Source organism: Myodes glareolus, chromosome 20 (assembly GCF_982192425.1).
Source record: "Myodes glareolus chromosome 20, mMyoGla1.1, whole genome shotgun sequence".
Taxonomy (NCBI): Eukaryota; Metazoa; Chordata; class Mammalia; order Rodentia; family Cricetidae; genus Myodes; species Myodes glareolus.
Window position 1 is genome coordinate 49,098,100 of NC_142045.1, and position 16,956 is coordinate 49,115,055.

Below are 16,956 nucleotides of genomic sequence, written 5' to 3' on the forward strand. Positions count from 1 at the left end.
GTAGGCACAGATTTAAAAGCCAAACACATATTAGACAAGTTATCTCTGTAAGTGCTCAGATAAGACCCTGAGAATGCATAGTGGCACATGCCTGTAAATCTCAGTACTTGGGAGGCTGAAGTAAGAGGATCATTACTAGTTCAATATAAAACAGGGTAAGACCCCCCCCCATATCTAAATTAAAAACTAAACAAAATGTTGAGTATGTAGATATTTCTAACAATTAAAATGTATTATTTCCAGGGCTGGTGAAACAGCTCAATGGGGAAGGGCACGTGCTGACGAGCTTGATGACCTAGGTAAGTTTCATCCCTGGAACCAGCATGTTGGAAGAACAGAAACACTTTCTGCAGTTGTCCTCACTTCCACACACAATATGTGGCACGCGTACATGCACACACGCACGCACGCACATATACACAAGACACTGACTACAGAGCTTTATTAATTACACTATGTAAAACTAAGGAAATCACTGAAGAGCAGACACCAAGAAACAAAAAATAATCTTTCAACTATCCTAGACTGCTGTTTATTTGGTTTATTTATTTATTTATTTGAGAATAAGAAGGCTTTTAAAAAATAGAGCAAAAAGGGGCTAGAGTGATGGGCTCAGCTTTTAAAAGGCTGATCCTGAAGTAGATCCAGGTTCAGTTCCCCATGCCCACATGGTGGCTTACAACCATGTTTAACTTGAGTTTCAAGGGATCTGATGCCTTCTTCTGATCTCCAAAGGTACTAGGCACACACAAGGTAAATACACATACACGCACAGTAAGTATCCAGAACCAAGATGGTTTGTTCAAGATTTTCTACCTTATAACCATACTTTAGCCTCCTACTATGTAAGAAAATCATAGTATAGATTAAACTCCCTGTCAGTTTGCATTTCTCCTCTCAAAAACTATCTCCAAAGTTTTTAAATAGACCATATCAATACTTTTTGGCTCTAAATACGAATATATTTTCAAAGCAATTTGTTAAAAATTCCTAACAGGTGACTTACTTAGGTACAGCTGCTTTAAAAGTAGACAAACAACAGGATAGTAGCTAAGGGTCCAACACAGAAAGTTGTGAAGTAATTTCAACCAAGGAAGTACAAAACAAAAGAGAAGCCCTAAGAGTGTTCTCAGAAATTACCAAACAGGGAATGTAACACTTGCTTGTGTGTGTGTGTGTGTGTGTGTGTGTGTGTGTGTGTGTGTGAGATGAACTCAAGTAGCTTGTGTTGAGAAGAACAGTCTCATTCCCACATTCAACCTCCTTACTCATTGACTATTAGACAGTAGCCCTCTGCAATGTATTTGTTGTCCTTCTCTTTCTTTTTTGGGGTGGTGGTGGTGGTTTTGGGAGAGTGTTTCTCTGTGTAGCTCTGGCTGTCCTGGAAATCACTCTGTAGTCCAGGCTGGCCAAGAATTCAGAGACCTGCCTACCTCTGCCTCCAAGTGCTGAGATTAAAGGCATGTGTCACCACACCTGGCCCAAAAAATAACTCAGGCCTGAAAATAGTAACAATGGCCCAAGCTACACAGAAAGGGTAGTATAGTAAGCTCTTTTCATAAAGAACCCACCAAGAAGAATAAACTTGCACCGAAATGGCAAGACTGAATCAAAGCAAGTGGGAACACTAGGTTTGAATAGCAACTTAAAAAGTTCTATTTGAGCTATTTAATAGTTCAGATTATTTTGGCCATCAGATGAGAATTTAGATTGTTATTATATTATACTAGGCATATGAGAAAAGTGAAGATTACAATGACGGACACTATTTTAATTCTTGTCTGTGAAAGACATCCTAAAAACCATACAAAGCAAGCAGAAGCTATGTGATAAAACACATTTTAAAACAGTGTGTTTTGAAATTACCGAAGAAAATGTTCTGACCCTTGTGAAGACAATGGACATTTATTTTGAGGTGTATTTCAACCCCATGTCCAATACAAAGAAACAAAGGTAAGTGTTATCTTGAGTAGGCAACAATGGCCTGAGCTATTGAGTGTCTATAACCGACTCTGAGAGTTAGCATATTCTCTGAACAGTGCTTTACTGTGCAAAACTGAAGAAATTCTAGTGTCTTGAATTTTAGTTGGTTGTCTTAGAGACAACCACAGGCTTATTTTCAGGCTTTAAAGCCCCAAATCAGCTATATCAAGTGGACCACTGAACCCACAAATTCGACTTAACACCTTGAGGTGTAAGAATTTAGTAACAACTGTAAAAAAAAATATTAGCATGAGGAGAGACTGAAAAAAAAAAAGGGCCAAGAAGTGATCAAAAATTGTTTCTGGCAGACTGCTTCACTGAGCATCAAATTTTACAGCTTTATACTCAAGAGTAAAAATGATCCAAGATGGCATGGTAAAGCTCAGCAGTTAAGAGCATCTGTTCTCGCAAAGGACCTGGGTTTGGTTCCTAGATCCCATTAGACAGTTCACAGCCCTTAGTAGCTCCAATATCAGCAGATTCAATGCCTTATGACGTCCACAAGCATCAGGCATGCACATGGTGTACATGTATACATGTGGGCAAAATTCTCATACACAGAAAATAGACCTAAAACAAGGGGAGGATGGGGTGTGGGGGGGATTAATACACTGAAACTTTTATAAAAACTGGCGTTAAGTACTGATAAACCATTAAGTAGCCATAGTCCACACAACTGAAAGGTGATTTGTTTTCTAAGAATGTGAAATAATTCAAAGTAATAGACTTTTCAAAAACAACAATATTCCAGTACTAGAAACTAAGACTCTAACATAAAACAGGCAAATAAATATTATTAAATACTTACATCTTCTCTGGGTAGTTTATTTTCATTGTCTCCTTCAATTCTTACTCGAACCACACCAGATTTATCCACTATTTCTTGAATAACTTTGCCATTTTTTCCAATAACTTTTCCTTTAGTAAAAGAAAACAAATTAAGTTAAAAACTGATTTGTTATCCATCCAGTACAAATTTAGATTTATAACTTTCTATCAAATGATAACCACCAAGCAAAGGTGATTCTTTCACTTTCAATAACCTCACCTAAAGGCTTCTGAACTCTCCCTGGAGCATGCCTAAGGCTACTGACTCCAACAGTCCAATGCAGTTCACACGCAAGACAATTACCAAACCTAAGCATTTTCAAACATTAGAACCATTTCTAATACTTTAAAAGAACAACTCTTCCATTTCAAAACCCTGTCCATGGAACTAAGAGAAAGCAATTTTAACTGGCATTAACTCTGTCAATTTGTTCATCTCATTCATATATGTATACACACAATCACACACATGTATATTCTTACAAACTAAAATATTACATTGTTCACCAAGTATTTTTAAGTACTTCATAGTTTTAGTAAGTGCATTCTGCTGTCTTGCTATGAACATATCATAAAATGATAGAAAATTCATATCTTCTTCATACTTAACCTGTCACTCAAACAGCAGTTACTGAGTATACAATACATAAAAAGAAACACTCCAAAGGGAACACGAAGATGCTATTTCCCTATTATAAAGATTAACCTGAAGAATCAATGTGTAACTGAAATATGTGGTATATTTTTGGAATATAAGTAACAGAAATATCCCTTACCAAGTAGTGGCAGCCTCATGTTATCAAGTTCACATCACTATTTTTTAATCTAAGTCATTTTCATAAAAGCTTAATTTCAGTAGAAAGGAAATAAAGTCTGTCATGTTGTGTGCCTGAAAGAAGTTTCCATTACATAGGGAAAAATGTCAACAGAGCACAAACTCTTTCTAGATTTTTACAATCTTATTCCTAATCTCAAACCCCCTTTCCCATCAGTAAACCTCAATTTAAAGAGCAGTAACTGAGGAGGTCAAAACAGACAACAGAGGTCACATAACTGTGTCTTCTCCAAGCAGCCCTAGCAGCAGTCCATCAAAAGCAACCTTCACAGATTACACAATGAAGCTTAAGCAGCAGCTTCATCCTCCATCCTTCTAAAAGTAAGCAAATGTCTTTTCAGAAAACAAAAATTAAGTTGATGGCACATAAGCCCTTCCCCCAAAATCTTGTTCACTTGCTTCTTGGAACTGTACCAGTGGTGAGTTAAGTATCCATCACTCTTCTGGGTCCTTGGCAGGGACCTACCTTCAAGTCTTACTTAGTCCCACCAGAGACCTTCAATATTTTAAATGATCATTTCCACAGTTTAAATTCCAGAGCATATTGACAAACTGAAGCAGACCTGTAGTATAAATTGAGCATTGAGTATAAATGTTGAAGGGACAAAGTAAAGAAGTGATTAAAGGCAGCTTCTAAAAGGTGAATGGTTTTGATCCATTTTCAAATCAGTGTTCAAAAAATACTTTTTGATTTCGGACAGGTGGGAATGATCAAATACTAGAATGCCTCAAACATGTAAAGCAGTCCATTCTCTCTGGAACTTACCCAAGTGGTCCTCATTCCCTTTTATTCCTCAGTTTTCCTTTGCTTTCACTAGGATTATGAATTATTTCTCAAAAGACTGCTTAGCCCAGAAAACACTTAAGGGAAATAGTGTATTACTCTTTATGACAAGCAGCAGAAATGTCCAGTTTCAACATTATAAGGTTTCTCCTGCTAATTTGTGCTTTCTAAAGAGTATATAAGCAATTCAAATCACAAAGGCCATCCAAGACAGGATAGTGGACAAGATACACAGAGTACCATCACTGAACTGATAACCAGATAAAGAAACAGAACTACAGATATATCCAATTCCTTAATTCTGAAATTTCATGATTAATACTACAAACTCTGGAAGACCAAGGTTTATCCTTGTAGCATCATTAAGCTGGACAAAAACTTGCTTTCCTTTTCATAAAACCACCATCAAATCCTTTTTACAAGTAGGAAGCCTTAGTTGAGTTAAATGATGCTCTTAGAATAGCTACCACAAATTAGCACTTCATCCATGTGAATAAATGATCCTACAATAAACATTCCAAAAGCAGTCTTTGTGGCTGGAGTATAGTTCAATAGTAGAAGACCTACCTAGCATGAGCAAGGCCTGGGTTCAAAAGGGAAAAAAATAAAAGAAATAAATAGCAAGATAGTAAAATTCATATCAGGGCAGCAAGTTGTCTCTGCAAGTTGTGCCACACAAGCCTGGCCACCTGAACTTGATCCACCACACTCATATGGAGGTAATAAGAGAGCACTGACTCCACAAGACAGTTCTCTGACCCCGTCCACACAGAGATACCATTAGTGCGCTCAAGCATCCAATGTTCACCAATTTTTTTAAAAAAATCTCCTAACAAACTTTGCATTTTCATGTTTATGAAAATTATACAATATTCTTCAATTTTATTATCAACTCATTTTTCTAGTAATTCTATAATGAACAATGGGATATCAGAAACTAATAAAGTAGAGTTTGCATTAACTGGCAGTACATTGTACTTATTAAAGAGTCCTAAAAAGGTTTTTAGATGCATTACAACAAGAAACGAACTTTTATGCTATAGATCATTTTTCCATTTTTCCTATGTGTGCACTGACCCACATGAAAGCCAAGGATCAATTTTGGGAATTTTCTTTTATCTGTGCCTTCCCTTTATTTTTTGAGCTGAGACAGGGTCTCACTTAACTTGGAATCCAATTTTTCCTAGCTGGCCATTAAATCCCTAGGATCAGCTTCCCTGCCACACCAGTGTTACAGATGTATTATGCCACAACTGGCTTTTCTGTAGGCGCAGAGGACCTGAACTCAGGTTGGACTGCAAGCATTTTACCCACTGAGTAAAATTTCCCCAGCCCTATACTAGCCCTGAAGGGAACATCTTCAAATATCTTTGAGAAGTGATGTGTTTTAGATCTTTTCCAATTTTATTTTACAGGATGTAACAAATGACACATACATAGACAGAAATTACCTTCTTAAGCAACCCAAAGGTCTCAAAAAATTCCTTAGGGTCAAAACCAAGCAAACAAAGGAAAACAAAATCATGCAAAGTCTACCATATTATGTTAGCACTTAATTCTAAGTTTACTACTTTGGAGAATCACTAAGTACTTAACATATACACAAAGCCTTCCTATTTGCATCAAGTAGCACCCAAAATGACACAGAGGCATGGGATTTGGTAGTACAGCACTTGCTACAAACACAGGAGGCCCTGGGTGTGCTATGGTTCTCAGTTTCTCAAAGGCACAGGAACAAAGACAGCACATCAACAGCAGCACCATTAACTAACACACCTAAGTGTAAGTTAACCACAGCAAATTCAAAAACTATCACTTAACCTGTAACTTATGGATACAGTCATAAGTGTAAGCTCCCCTAATAGGACCATCCGTTCTCCTACCAAAGACGCCTTACCTTATGCTATACTATTGCCACAAACAAATATTTATTCAGGGCCTACTACATGGAAAGAAGTTTATTTTTCTATAGTTAGCCCAGATTTATTCCCATTCTAAACAATCAAGTATCACAGACCACCTTAAGACCTTCACTATCACAGTTTTGGTGGGCAAATTTTAAAATAATAATAAACGGGCAGTGGTGGTGCACGCCTTAAATCCCAGCACTCGGGAGGCAGAGGCAGGCGGATCTCTTGAGTTCGGGGCCAGCCTGGTCTACAAGAGCTAGTTCCAAGACAGGCTCCAAAGCTACAGAGAAACCTTGTCTCAAAAAACAAAAACAAAACAAATAATAATGGGAAAAAAAAAGACATTAAGCAGGACATAGGTTAAGTGCCCAAAGGATAAAAAGACTTAAGAAAATCTTTAACAACAAATTGGTACACAAACTCTAGATCTTATTAATGGCACAGAATAAATAATACACTTTACTTTCTTAGGTATGAAAATATAAAAGGTTAACACGGTAAGACAAACAAGATTCTCTCTCTCCTCCCCCCCCCCCCCCTACACACACACACACACACACACCAAAACACAGTATTTGCTGTCTAAACAGTTTAGATTACTGGTACAGTAGGTAAGCAAATTACAAACCTAACACCCAATTAAACTACTTTACGTTAATATTCACATTTAACCTTTATACAAGTACCTACCAACAAGATTCCTGGGAACTTGAATAAAATCTTCCACAAATTCCAAGAAACCCCTAGCTTTTTTTACAGCCTCAGCACTCTAGATGAAGGAAAGACAAATATTAACCCCTGTTAATATCCTAGAACAACCCCATACCTAAAATATATGAAAAGGGAGAAAATTCCCAATTTTTATGCTATACCACAAGATTCAGCTCAGCCTATTGGAATGTCAGCTCAGGTTAAGTCATTTGTTAAATAGCACTTGCCTGCCTGCCTGCCTGCCCTGTATAGAAGCCCTGGTTCTATTCCTGTTACCACAAAACACAAAAGAAGCTGCATACTGGGCATGGTAGTGTGTATACCTGCACTCTGAACTCAAGAGGAAAAAGGTCACTGCTGGCAACGGAGGCTAGCTTGTTCTACACAGCAAGACCCTGTCTGCATAAAACAAAGTTGCTTTGCCTGTCCAGAGACACATTTTAAAAAATGACCTACTTATAAGATCACTTAAACTTTAAAGTCTAATTGTAAACATACGTTACAACAGAAAAGTTTAGTAAATTTCAGAGCCCACTCTACAGACACAGGACTCTACTCTGGGCAGTATGACTCAAAACTTGTCCTCATAATGTTACACTGGCCACTTCTGACGATTTCAGAAATAAAGAATAGCTTATGCTAGACTAGTCTGGTATTATGTGAATTCTTACCTTAAAATTTTATTGAAAAATTAAATTATAGAAAAAAATGATAATTTTTTTTTATCCAATTAAGTGAGCAAAAGCAGGAAGTAGATAACTTACCTCTCCATAGATTCTAAAAGTTCCGGTATCTTCATCTAACTCAATGGCAGTTACTCCAGGAACCTTCCTAGCTTGTTGTATGTTACTACCATGTGTTCCTATTGCCAGGCCCATTAAATCTTCTCTCACAACAAATTCTTCATGAAAAGCTGCTGCAAGTTGTTTTGTGCACTATTGAAAAAGGGAAGTTAGGATTTTTCTTTTATAAACTTTTCTTTTAAATACTGATGTTCACACCATCACTCAAAATAACCATGAAGTGGAGAGAAAAATCCACAACATCCAAGCAATAAATGGGTGAACAAAATGTGGATTATTCACACAATGTAGCAGGAAACTTAAAAGAGGAAAGTTGCACGTGACAATACGGATGAACCCCAACAACATTAACATTAGAATCCTAAGAGAAATAAGGCACACATAGAAAACACTAATATTACACTTATGCGTACAAGTTACCAAAGTTTTAAAAAAGATCTGTTGAAAGCTTGTCTAGCATATGCAAGTACTAGGATATATCTCAGTACTTGGGGGAAAATTCTTTTTTAATTAAAGTATGAAAATTTTAACTGGGCAGGGTGACTGAATGGTCATAAAGTGAAGACCAGTCTCAAACAAACAAAAATATTAGTGGGGTCTACAGGAAGGAGAAAGTGGCAAGTTGCTGTCAGTAGTTTATAATATGACAAGATCTGGAGACTGACCAAGAATGCTAATTACATTATCACTAATGAGTTAGACATTTAAAAAGTTAAGACAGTAAATTTTCAGAGTTTTACATTTATTTTTTAAATTCAAGACAAAATAAAAACTTAAATTTAACAAGATCAACAATGAGTCTCTTACAGAATTAAGGAAGCTCATAAAATGGAAGGAAATCAAAACATTTCAGTCTAATTCTTGTCACAGAAAACAGTTAATTCTAAAATGATTTTCAACAGCTGCCAACAATTCTCTAACTCGGACATCTGTTCAAATGTATGTATTCATATACTCTGTTCAGAACACATGAGTAAACTACAAATTTGAGGAATAAAAATGCCTCCCTTTCTCTAAGAACAAGTATGTGTGCACATACTCAGGTGGGACACTAAGGACAGAGGAGCATCCTCAAGGTTAGCAGTGAACAGTAGGAAGTAGAGAGTCCCAGGAGAGACAAAGCAGCAGCATATTGTCAAGTGTGCTCTATGATGTCTATCTCTAACCCTCCTTTCCCCTTACATAACTTCCACAGTAAACTACGGTCACATCTAACAGGTGACAGGTTAGTAAAATTCAGATCAAAAGAAGGGTAAAGAGAAGTGTTTCTGGGTATGCCAAATTACTAATTTCTTAAGCTCTTTGGACCTATTTTCTAAGCCCCACAAGAGGTGGTTAGCAAAACAAATGTAATGTTTGATAAAAGCAAAACAGAAAATTAATTTTCCTAAAGACTCTGGGTATTAGCCATATATCTAAGTCTTAGGTGGCTTTCTGTTACCAGCATCTGTTTGAGACACAGGAAAGATTATGGAACACAAAAGCAAACCCACTTACTTCTAAATGCTTCGTGGCCTCTTCATTTCTGGACATAAGCATCAACTTTGTCCGAATACTGCGCAAATGCATATCGCTTAAGATATTTACTCTCTTCACAGTTGCTTCACTGGCCGACTACAAACAAACATGTTAATCACTCACAAATTTAAACATTTTTTTTCCAAGAAAACTCAAACATAATTTTCCAAACGAAGCCATCCTTGGTTCTTCTTACCTGCTACTTATATCTTTTCATTGTACTAAGCTTTCCCTCTCTAATGTAATCTTACTTTATTTTTTGAGCTTAGTTACAGATGTGTGTTGGGGGAAAAAAATCAAAGATTTTTACACATTAATAATCTCAAGATGTTATGCATATCATTAAGAGTCTTATGAGCCAGACACAGTAGTCCAACTTTAATCTCAACACCTGGCAGGCTGAGACCAGAGGACTGATGTCAGAGACAGCTTGGGACTACATAACAAGCCCCTTTATCAAAAAGTCAATCAACAACAAACAGAAAAAGCAAACCAAAACCAAAACATTTGTTCCCTCCTACTAAAGGAGAGAAAATTAACACAGCTACAAAAGATAACAACAAAAAATTATACATTAGTAAATTTATTATACACAAACCTTAATAAGCCACTGAAATATTTAATAATAAATTTGGTAATTAAGTAATTTAAAATATAGTCTTATCTTACCAGTATCATTAGCTGGGTAGTTTCAGGATGATAAAAAATTCTGCACGCTCCTACTGCTTTCTTAAAATCTTTATGGGCATTTTCATTCGCACACCTAAAGAGAAAGTAAAGGACACAAAAGACCAGCAACGGATTAAATTTAGGAAGAGTATAGTGTAATCTCTGTATTTCATTTTGATATATCTCATTAGAATGTAAAAGCTCCTTTCTGAAGATTACTTCATTATTTCTAATTCTGTGTATTCTGTAGTGGTTGTGCACAAGTGCCAGTGCCAACCAGAGGCTTCAGATGCACTGGAGCTTGAGTTACCCATGAACCACCCAATTTAAGTGCTAGGAATCAAACATTTGTCCTCTTGATTGCTGAGCCACCTTCCCAACTCCTTCAAGATTTACCTCTATATGGTTTTGGTTGGTTGGTTGGTTGACGAATGATGTTGTGGAGTGAAAGATCTTAGCTCATAAAAGAGTTCAATAAAATTACTTACGCCTCTCTCAAATCCTCAGGAACATCCACTGTGCACTTAAAGAAGGTGTTTTTTTTGACAGTTTTATTTTGATTGACAGGTCGAAGTCGTTCAAATGTGACTATTTCATTGTAAGTGGCATCACAAGCAGCATATTCAATGACATAAAACTAAAAGACATCAAAGTTCTTTTAAAAGCTTATGTGAACAAAAATACTAACCTTTAGATGATGTTCTAGACCCTCCCACTTATGCACAAACACTAAGCAAACCTTTATACTAGCAATATCATTTACTTAAGCCATATTATAAATGCGTACAAGCATGAACCTTGGTGGTCATATAGGCTTGAGACAGATTTCTACAAAAAAATCCTTGGTATTTGGCAATGAAAAACATAACTGAAATCTATAGTACAATGAATCTTTCAAATATCTGATCAACTATGTCTGAGGTGGGAACTTAGAAAGAAACAAAGGGTGATAGTCAAGCAGCCTGAAGTTCAGATATATCCTCAGAAAAGTCACTTACCTCTCCTTTCATCATGCGAACTTTAGCTAGCCACCATCCACATGGCTCTTGGTCATTTGCTCTGGAATATACCTGAGGAGCAAAAACATTCCTTTATCTATCCATCCCAAAAGATTGACATCACAGATGTAAATGTAAAATATCAAACTCCACCAGAATGTAACTACTAAAACCAGGAGATAAACGCACTTTTAAGAAAAGCGCAGATAGACATTATTACTTAAATATAAGGCTGAATCCTGCCCTGAAAAACCTAAATAAGTAAATGACTGAAAGCTTAGTAACTTAGCTTCTTGAAAATCTATTTTACCAAACAACTCTTGAAATAATTTCAAATAAACTTAAAGAAATGCCTCTTACAAGGTAACTATGAAATATGAACAACACACGCCAACACTTCATCAAAATCGAGACTGTTTTGAAGACTTAAAAATCCAATTTTAAAAATAAGGAGGCTCAAGACAACCAATTCTGTTAAAAACATGAAATCCAATGTGTTCCATCTGCTTGTCTGAAAAGTAAGATATTAAGATACATTAAGTTCATCTGGCATAGTAAACCTATCTTATAAAAAAAATGGGTTTATTTTGTCACTGTTGTTTGCTCCGTTTTGAGACGATGTTCCCAATAGCTCAGTCTGGCCTTGAACTCCACATGGAATTTCTGATCCTCCCGCCTCCACCTCCCCAAGTCATTTTTAAAATTTCAACTATTGGGGCTGGAGAGATGGTTCGGTGGTTAAGAACTCTGACTGTCCTTCCAGAGGACCCGGGTTCAATTCCCAACAACCACATGGCAGCTTACAACTATCTGAAAATCCAGTTCCAGGGGATCTGACACCTTCACACCAATTCACATAAAATAAAGTTAAATGAATTATATTTTTTTTTAAATTTCAACTATTATTATTACCAAAACAGAAAACATCAAAATTCTGTTAAGTGTTTTTGGTTTATTTTTTATTTTGTCTTTGTTTTAATTCACCCTAATATGGTGGTACATGCCTACAATTCCAGCATTCAGGAAGCTGAACCAAGAAAATACAGTACAAAGGCTAGCCTGGGTTACCCAATAAGATACTGAGTAATAACTGGTTATGCCTACAGGGCTGATAAAATCAAGTCAACCTTCTATATGAGGATTTCACAGATTTAAAGAAAACTAATGTCCCATAAAGTATTGAATACAACTACCTACAGAGCATTAATGTACTCAATATAAGCAAGGTAGAGATGAATTAAAACATACAGGAAATTGAATTATATGCACATAATTTTTTATATCAGGGAGTTTTACATCCTCAAATTTGATATGCAAAGCAGGTCCGAGAACCAAAAAGTACTCAGAGTACTTATTTAGCTGAAATACTTAGTCTAAGAAGTACATCAGTAGAGTTTCTGTTCTGGGAAGCACACTCAAGTGATGGTAGTACACCAAAAACATGGAGGTTCTGATTGATGGGTTCTTAGTCCCCAATCTCATCTTATATATTCCTTCCATTTGGCTGTCCATGATCCCTTACAATTAACCAGTAAATCAACAAGTTTTCTTATCCACTCTAGAAGTGTATTTGAAGAACATTCATTAAACCTCTGCTAATTTGCAAAATTCCTAGACTTCCATACAGAGAAACCTTGTCTTGAAAAACCAAAAGAACAAAAAAAAAAAAAAAAAAAAAGACCCATACAGGAAAAACAATGCATTTCATAAGACCATCAAATACAGGACTGAGTGTATCACTGAGGAGTAAAATATACCTCACGTGAGGTACTCTATTCAATTCCAGCAACAAAGACACATACACATAAAACTACAAACATAAAACTTGTAGACCTGTGTTCCAATCTCTAATATTACAAAAATGTAAAATCTTATCCATACCAATGAACTTTTGCCTCCTGTTTTCAAACAGTATTCTGGTTGATGAATGAAAAGGACAAGACACAAAACATAATAAAAACACAAAGACATGGTTATTAAAGTAAGCAAAATGAAAGCCACATACATGTAACAAACATTTGTAACCTGAGCACCCAGGAGGCAGAGGAAAGAAGATGGAGAGTTTAAAGAGGCCATTCAAACAAAACAAACCCCCATCTATAAGGGCTGAGACATGTAGTCCACAGTAGAATAGTTGCCTAGCATGAGTGAAACCTTAAGTTAAATTTGTAGCACAAAACACTACACATATTTTTTAAAAGACAAGTCACAAAACAAGGGATCAACAGTAAGCAAACGTAATTTCAAAGGTGTTCAATATCAATTCAATAGATATTAGTTCAGCTCACCAAACTTCTAAGAGTTTAGGAATTCAAACATTTTTGGAGCCTAAAGAATGATCTTTTTGCTACTATCAAAATCTTAAATACACATGCCTTTTGTTTTCACAATCTACCTTTTTAAAAAAAGAAACAACAACAAAACGCTTTAATTACTCTGTGAGTATGTTTCTGTGGTATATGTGCCAAGTATTCTTCTCTATTACTCTGTCTTATTATTCGAACGCAGGATCTCTCCTGAACCTAGAACTTCTATTTTCTTCAGGTAGGCTGGTGGTAAGTAAACATCCATCTCTTCTCCCCAAAAGTGATGGGCTCAGGCTACAGGCAAAGATGAGAAAGACCATGCTAGGCTTGTTACCTGGGACCTGGGATCCAAACTGAAGTCTACACTTGTGCAACAAGTGCTTTTAGCACTAGGCCAACTCTCCCTAGCAAGTGACTCTCTTAAAAAGATCTGACATAAGGACATGCTTTTTGTTTTAACAATAGTACTTCTACTGTATATTCTACTGTATATTTGGTTAAAAACAAAGAAGCAAATTTGTATGCCCAAACATGAAAATATCTATGATGCTCTATTAGCTAGTAAATACAAAAGACACAAACATGTCACAGTTGTTACAACTTAAAATTCTTTATAAACGCAAAGGAAGAATCTATAGAAATATTCAACTCTAGTTGACACAAGCTGGGGCAACTGGACATCACATCTATGCTAAAAGGGTGGTTCATTTTTACCTTATAGTTTTATATAATTTCACTTATCTTTAAAACTTAAATTTTAGGAGACGGAGAGATGGCTCATCAGTCAAACACTCGTTGCTCTTCCAGAAGACCTGGGTTTGATTCCCAGCACCCTCATGATAGCTCACAACTATTTGTATGTAACTCTAGTACCATAAGATCCATGCCATTTCCTGGCCTCTCAAGCACTAGGCACACATTTCACAAATCCATGAAGACTTGTTTTTTATTTCAATCCATGAATCAGAGGCTTCAGAAGAAGAAAGGACTGGTCAATCCACAGGAGGCAAAATTTTTTCTTAAAATTTCAAAAATGAACAAAGCTCGATTATATCTTAATTTGTGATGTTTTACAAAAGTGTAGCGAGCAAATTTTTACTAGGACTGAATTATGAAATGGAAAATGAAATACACAATCTAGGAACAACGGTTTCTCAATCTGACATAAATGTTTTCATTCCAACTGGATATACAGGCTGCAGATGGTTCAGAGTAAGGCTGAGTTTACCTTGACACAGACTAGGGAAAAGATTTAAATAAAATATCCTCAGCACCTCGTCAACGACTTGTGGTTTTTGTTGTTGATTTATGTTGGGTTTTCCCTCCTTGCCCTTAAATCAGAGATTTGTTGTGGAATAATCTTTTTGTAAACTGAAGAGGTGTCTTTGCTAAGGTGCCTTCTGTTTGGTTTAATAAATAGCTGCATACTGCAGCCATTCCTCCCAAGGCTAAGAGATCATTGTGGCCTAGGGGGAGGAAAAAAGTGTAGACATCAAGAGGCAGTAAATGAAACAATGAAACAGTATTGTCTGGACTTGGCAGGGCAGCTACACATATAAACTCACTGCAGTTGTGACAGCATTCACAAGACCTGTGTAAGCTGAAGCCAGACAAAACAAGGGGCACTAACCAAGTGACCCCACCCCTTGTCATAGATGTATTAGCAATTTTAGCTACTAGAAGAGGGAGAGGTGGTTTCCAGAATACAACCATCTCCACAGGAAGATCACACATTTTAGACTATTTGGGCAACACAAACTGGTCTTAAAGATTTATTTAATGGGGTAGGGGGCACAGGATACAACAGCTTAGTGGGTATGTAGGGGATATCAAATATGATCAATAAATATTGTACAAAACTCTCAAACTAAAAATAAAAGTATCTTTACTTACCACTGTTATTGATTATAAAAATAATTTTCAATTTTTTTCTGTGCAGCAGGAATTTAAATTACAGGATTTCATACATGACCCAAGACAGCCTCAAAGGAGTGCTAGGATTACATACATGCAACACCATGCCAAGCAACAGCAAAAATATCCATCAGTAGTTAATACTGAATAGACAGGCAAGCAGAATTTTCTTCCAAGTGCAGGGGAGCAAGTTACAAACAAACAAAAAGAGGTACAATATAAATCTATTTCTACCCAGCAGTGGGGGAAGAGGGTTAAAAAAAAAAGTGTGAACTATGTTCTGAGTGACAATTTTTTTTAGTTTTTGACTTTTTAATTTTCTAGACATTCTTATACTATCCAAGAAACAGCTCATAAACATATGCATATAGAACTGTGGTGGTATGAATGAAAATTGTTCTCACAGACCCATAGGAAGTGGCATTGTTAAGAGGTGTAGCCTTGTTGGAAGAAGTGTTACTAGGGATGGGCTTTGAGGTCTCAGACTCTTAAGTCAGGCCCAGTATCTCACTCTTCCTGCTGATGCAACTACCTCTCCAGCACCATGTCTGCCTGCATGCCTCCATGCTTCCTGTCATGTCAAAAACAAACCTCTAAACTGTTAAGTCAGTCATAATTAAATGTTTTCCTTTTTAAAAGTTGCCATGGTCATGGTGTCCCTTCACAGCAACAACCAAAGACACTGAAGCACAAACCACAAAGATTAGCTTTAGAAAGCTATTAACACTGTATGATTCTGTTCTAGATTTATCTAAAAATTAATTAATGTACCATCATTCTTAATGTTTTAATAAACTTTCATTTTGAAAAACTTTATCAAGTTCACCAAAGCTAAAAATAGTAGCATTGACACATGAATCCATTTCTCACTTAAGTCTTCAGTAACACTACGTTACAGTCACTGCCAATTAAGAGTAGGAGGAGGAGAATGATTATCCATCAGCTACAGATTTTCCCACAGATATTTATTTATAACAAAAAAATATGCACCATAAAGAAAGCTTAAAAACACATACCTCTACTTCATCTCCTTCACTAATTTCTTTTTTTATATCAGGTGGTGGTGGTAATCGAACTTCATTAAACGGAACCTGGCGTTCTGGTTGCCAACTGAAGGATTAAAAAAAGAATTAGTACTTTTATTCTAGCAGAAACTAACATGGAAAAGCTATATAGTCTCGGTCTAATGCTCTAAATACATTTTAAGATAGCTTTTTTTTAAGTTGCTTTTATCATTCAGAATGTCCCAAAGAGAAAAACAAGAACTTTAGTTCTTTAATTTCTTGAATAAGTTGAGGCAAAACAGTTTTTTGCATGATTCTCTATAAGTTTTATAATTAATACTGATCGTATTACACTTCAAATTACTTATCCTAAGAATGGCAAATACATCATCACCCTGCAAACAAAACAGGCTAATTTCTCAATAATGACAAAGTTCAAAATAGTATTCACAGCTATGAAATGAAAGTGGTGAGATCAAGTATATGATGTAAAAAAACCCTACAATTTCATAAATTACAACAAAATAAAAACTTTAGTGTTCATGTCCACAAAAGTAGTACAAATATTAGTAGTTTAGGGCTGAGAGAGCTTGGGAGCTAAGAGCATTTGCTTGAAGACTCAGCACACACACAGGAACCCAATACCTGTAACTCCATTTCTAGGAAATACCTTCTTCTGGCCTCTGAGACCAC

General features: G+C 36.2%; 1 protein-coding gene and 1 long non-coding RNA gene across 6 annotated transcripts in view; one reads left to right on the forward strand and one right to left on the reverse strand.

Moving 5' to 3' along the window:
* Fxr1 (FMR1 autosomal homolog 1) overlaps positions 1-16,956 on the reverse strand; it is a 49,453-nt gene that overhangs the window by 13,904 nt on the left and 18,593 nt on the right. For all 5 annotated transcript variants that reach the window (XM_085682336.2, XM_085682338.2, XM_085682337.2 and 2 more), the window contains exons 3-10: positions 16,276-16,369; positions 11,040-11,111; positions 10,530-10,678; positions 10,042-10,135; positions 9,352-9,468; positions 7,816-7,986; positions 7,031-7,109; positions 2,792-2,901 (exon numbers count right to left, since the gene is read on the reverse strand). In XM_085682336.2, the coding sequence (XP_085538462.1) occupies positions 2,792-2,901; positions 7,031-7,109; positions 7,816-7,986; positions 9,352-9,468; positions 10,042-10,135; positions 10,530-10,678; positions 11,040-11,111; positions 16,276-16,369 (886 nt within the window). The remainder of the gene's footprint in view (positions 1-2,791; positions 2,902-7,030; positions 7,110-7,815; positions 7,987-9,351; positions 9,469-10,041; positions 10,136-10,529; positions 10,679-11,039; positions 11,112-16,275; positions 16,370-16,956) is intronic.
* On the forward strand, positions 243-14,613 carry LOC146890023 (uncharacterized). Its single transcript, XR_014999294.2, has 3 exons — positions 243-299; positions 13,548-13,594; positions 14,107-14,613. It is a non-coding gene; the product is annotated as an uncharacterized LOC146890023 (long non-coding RNA).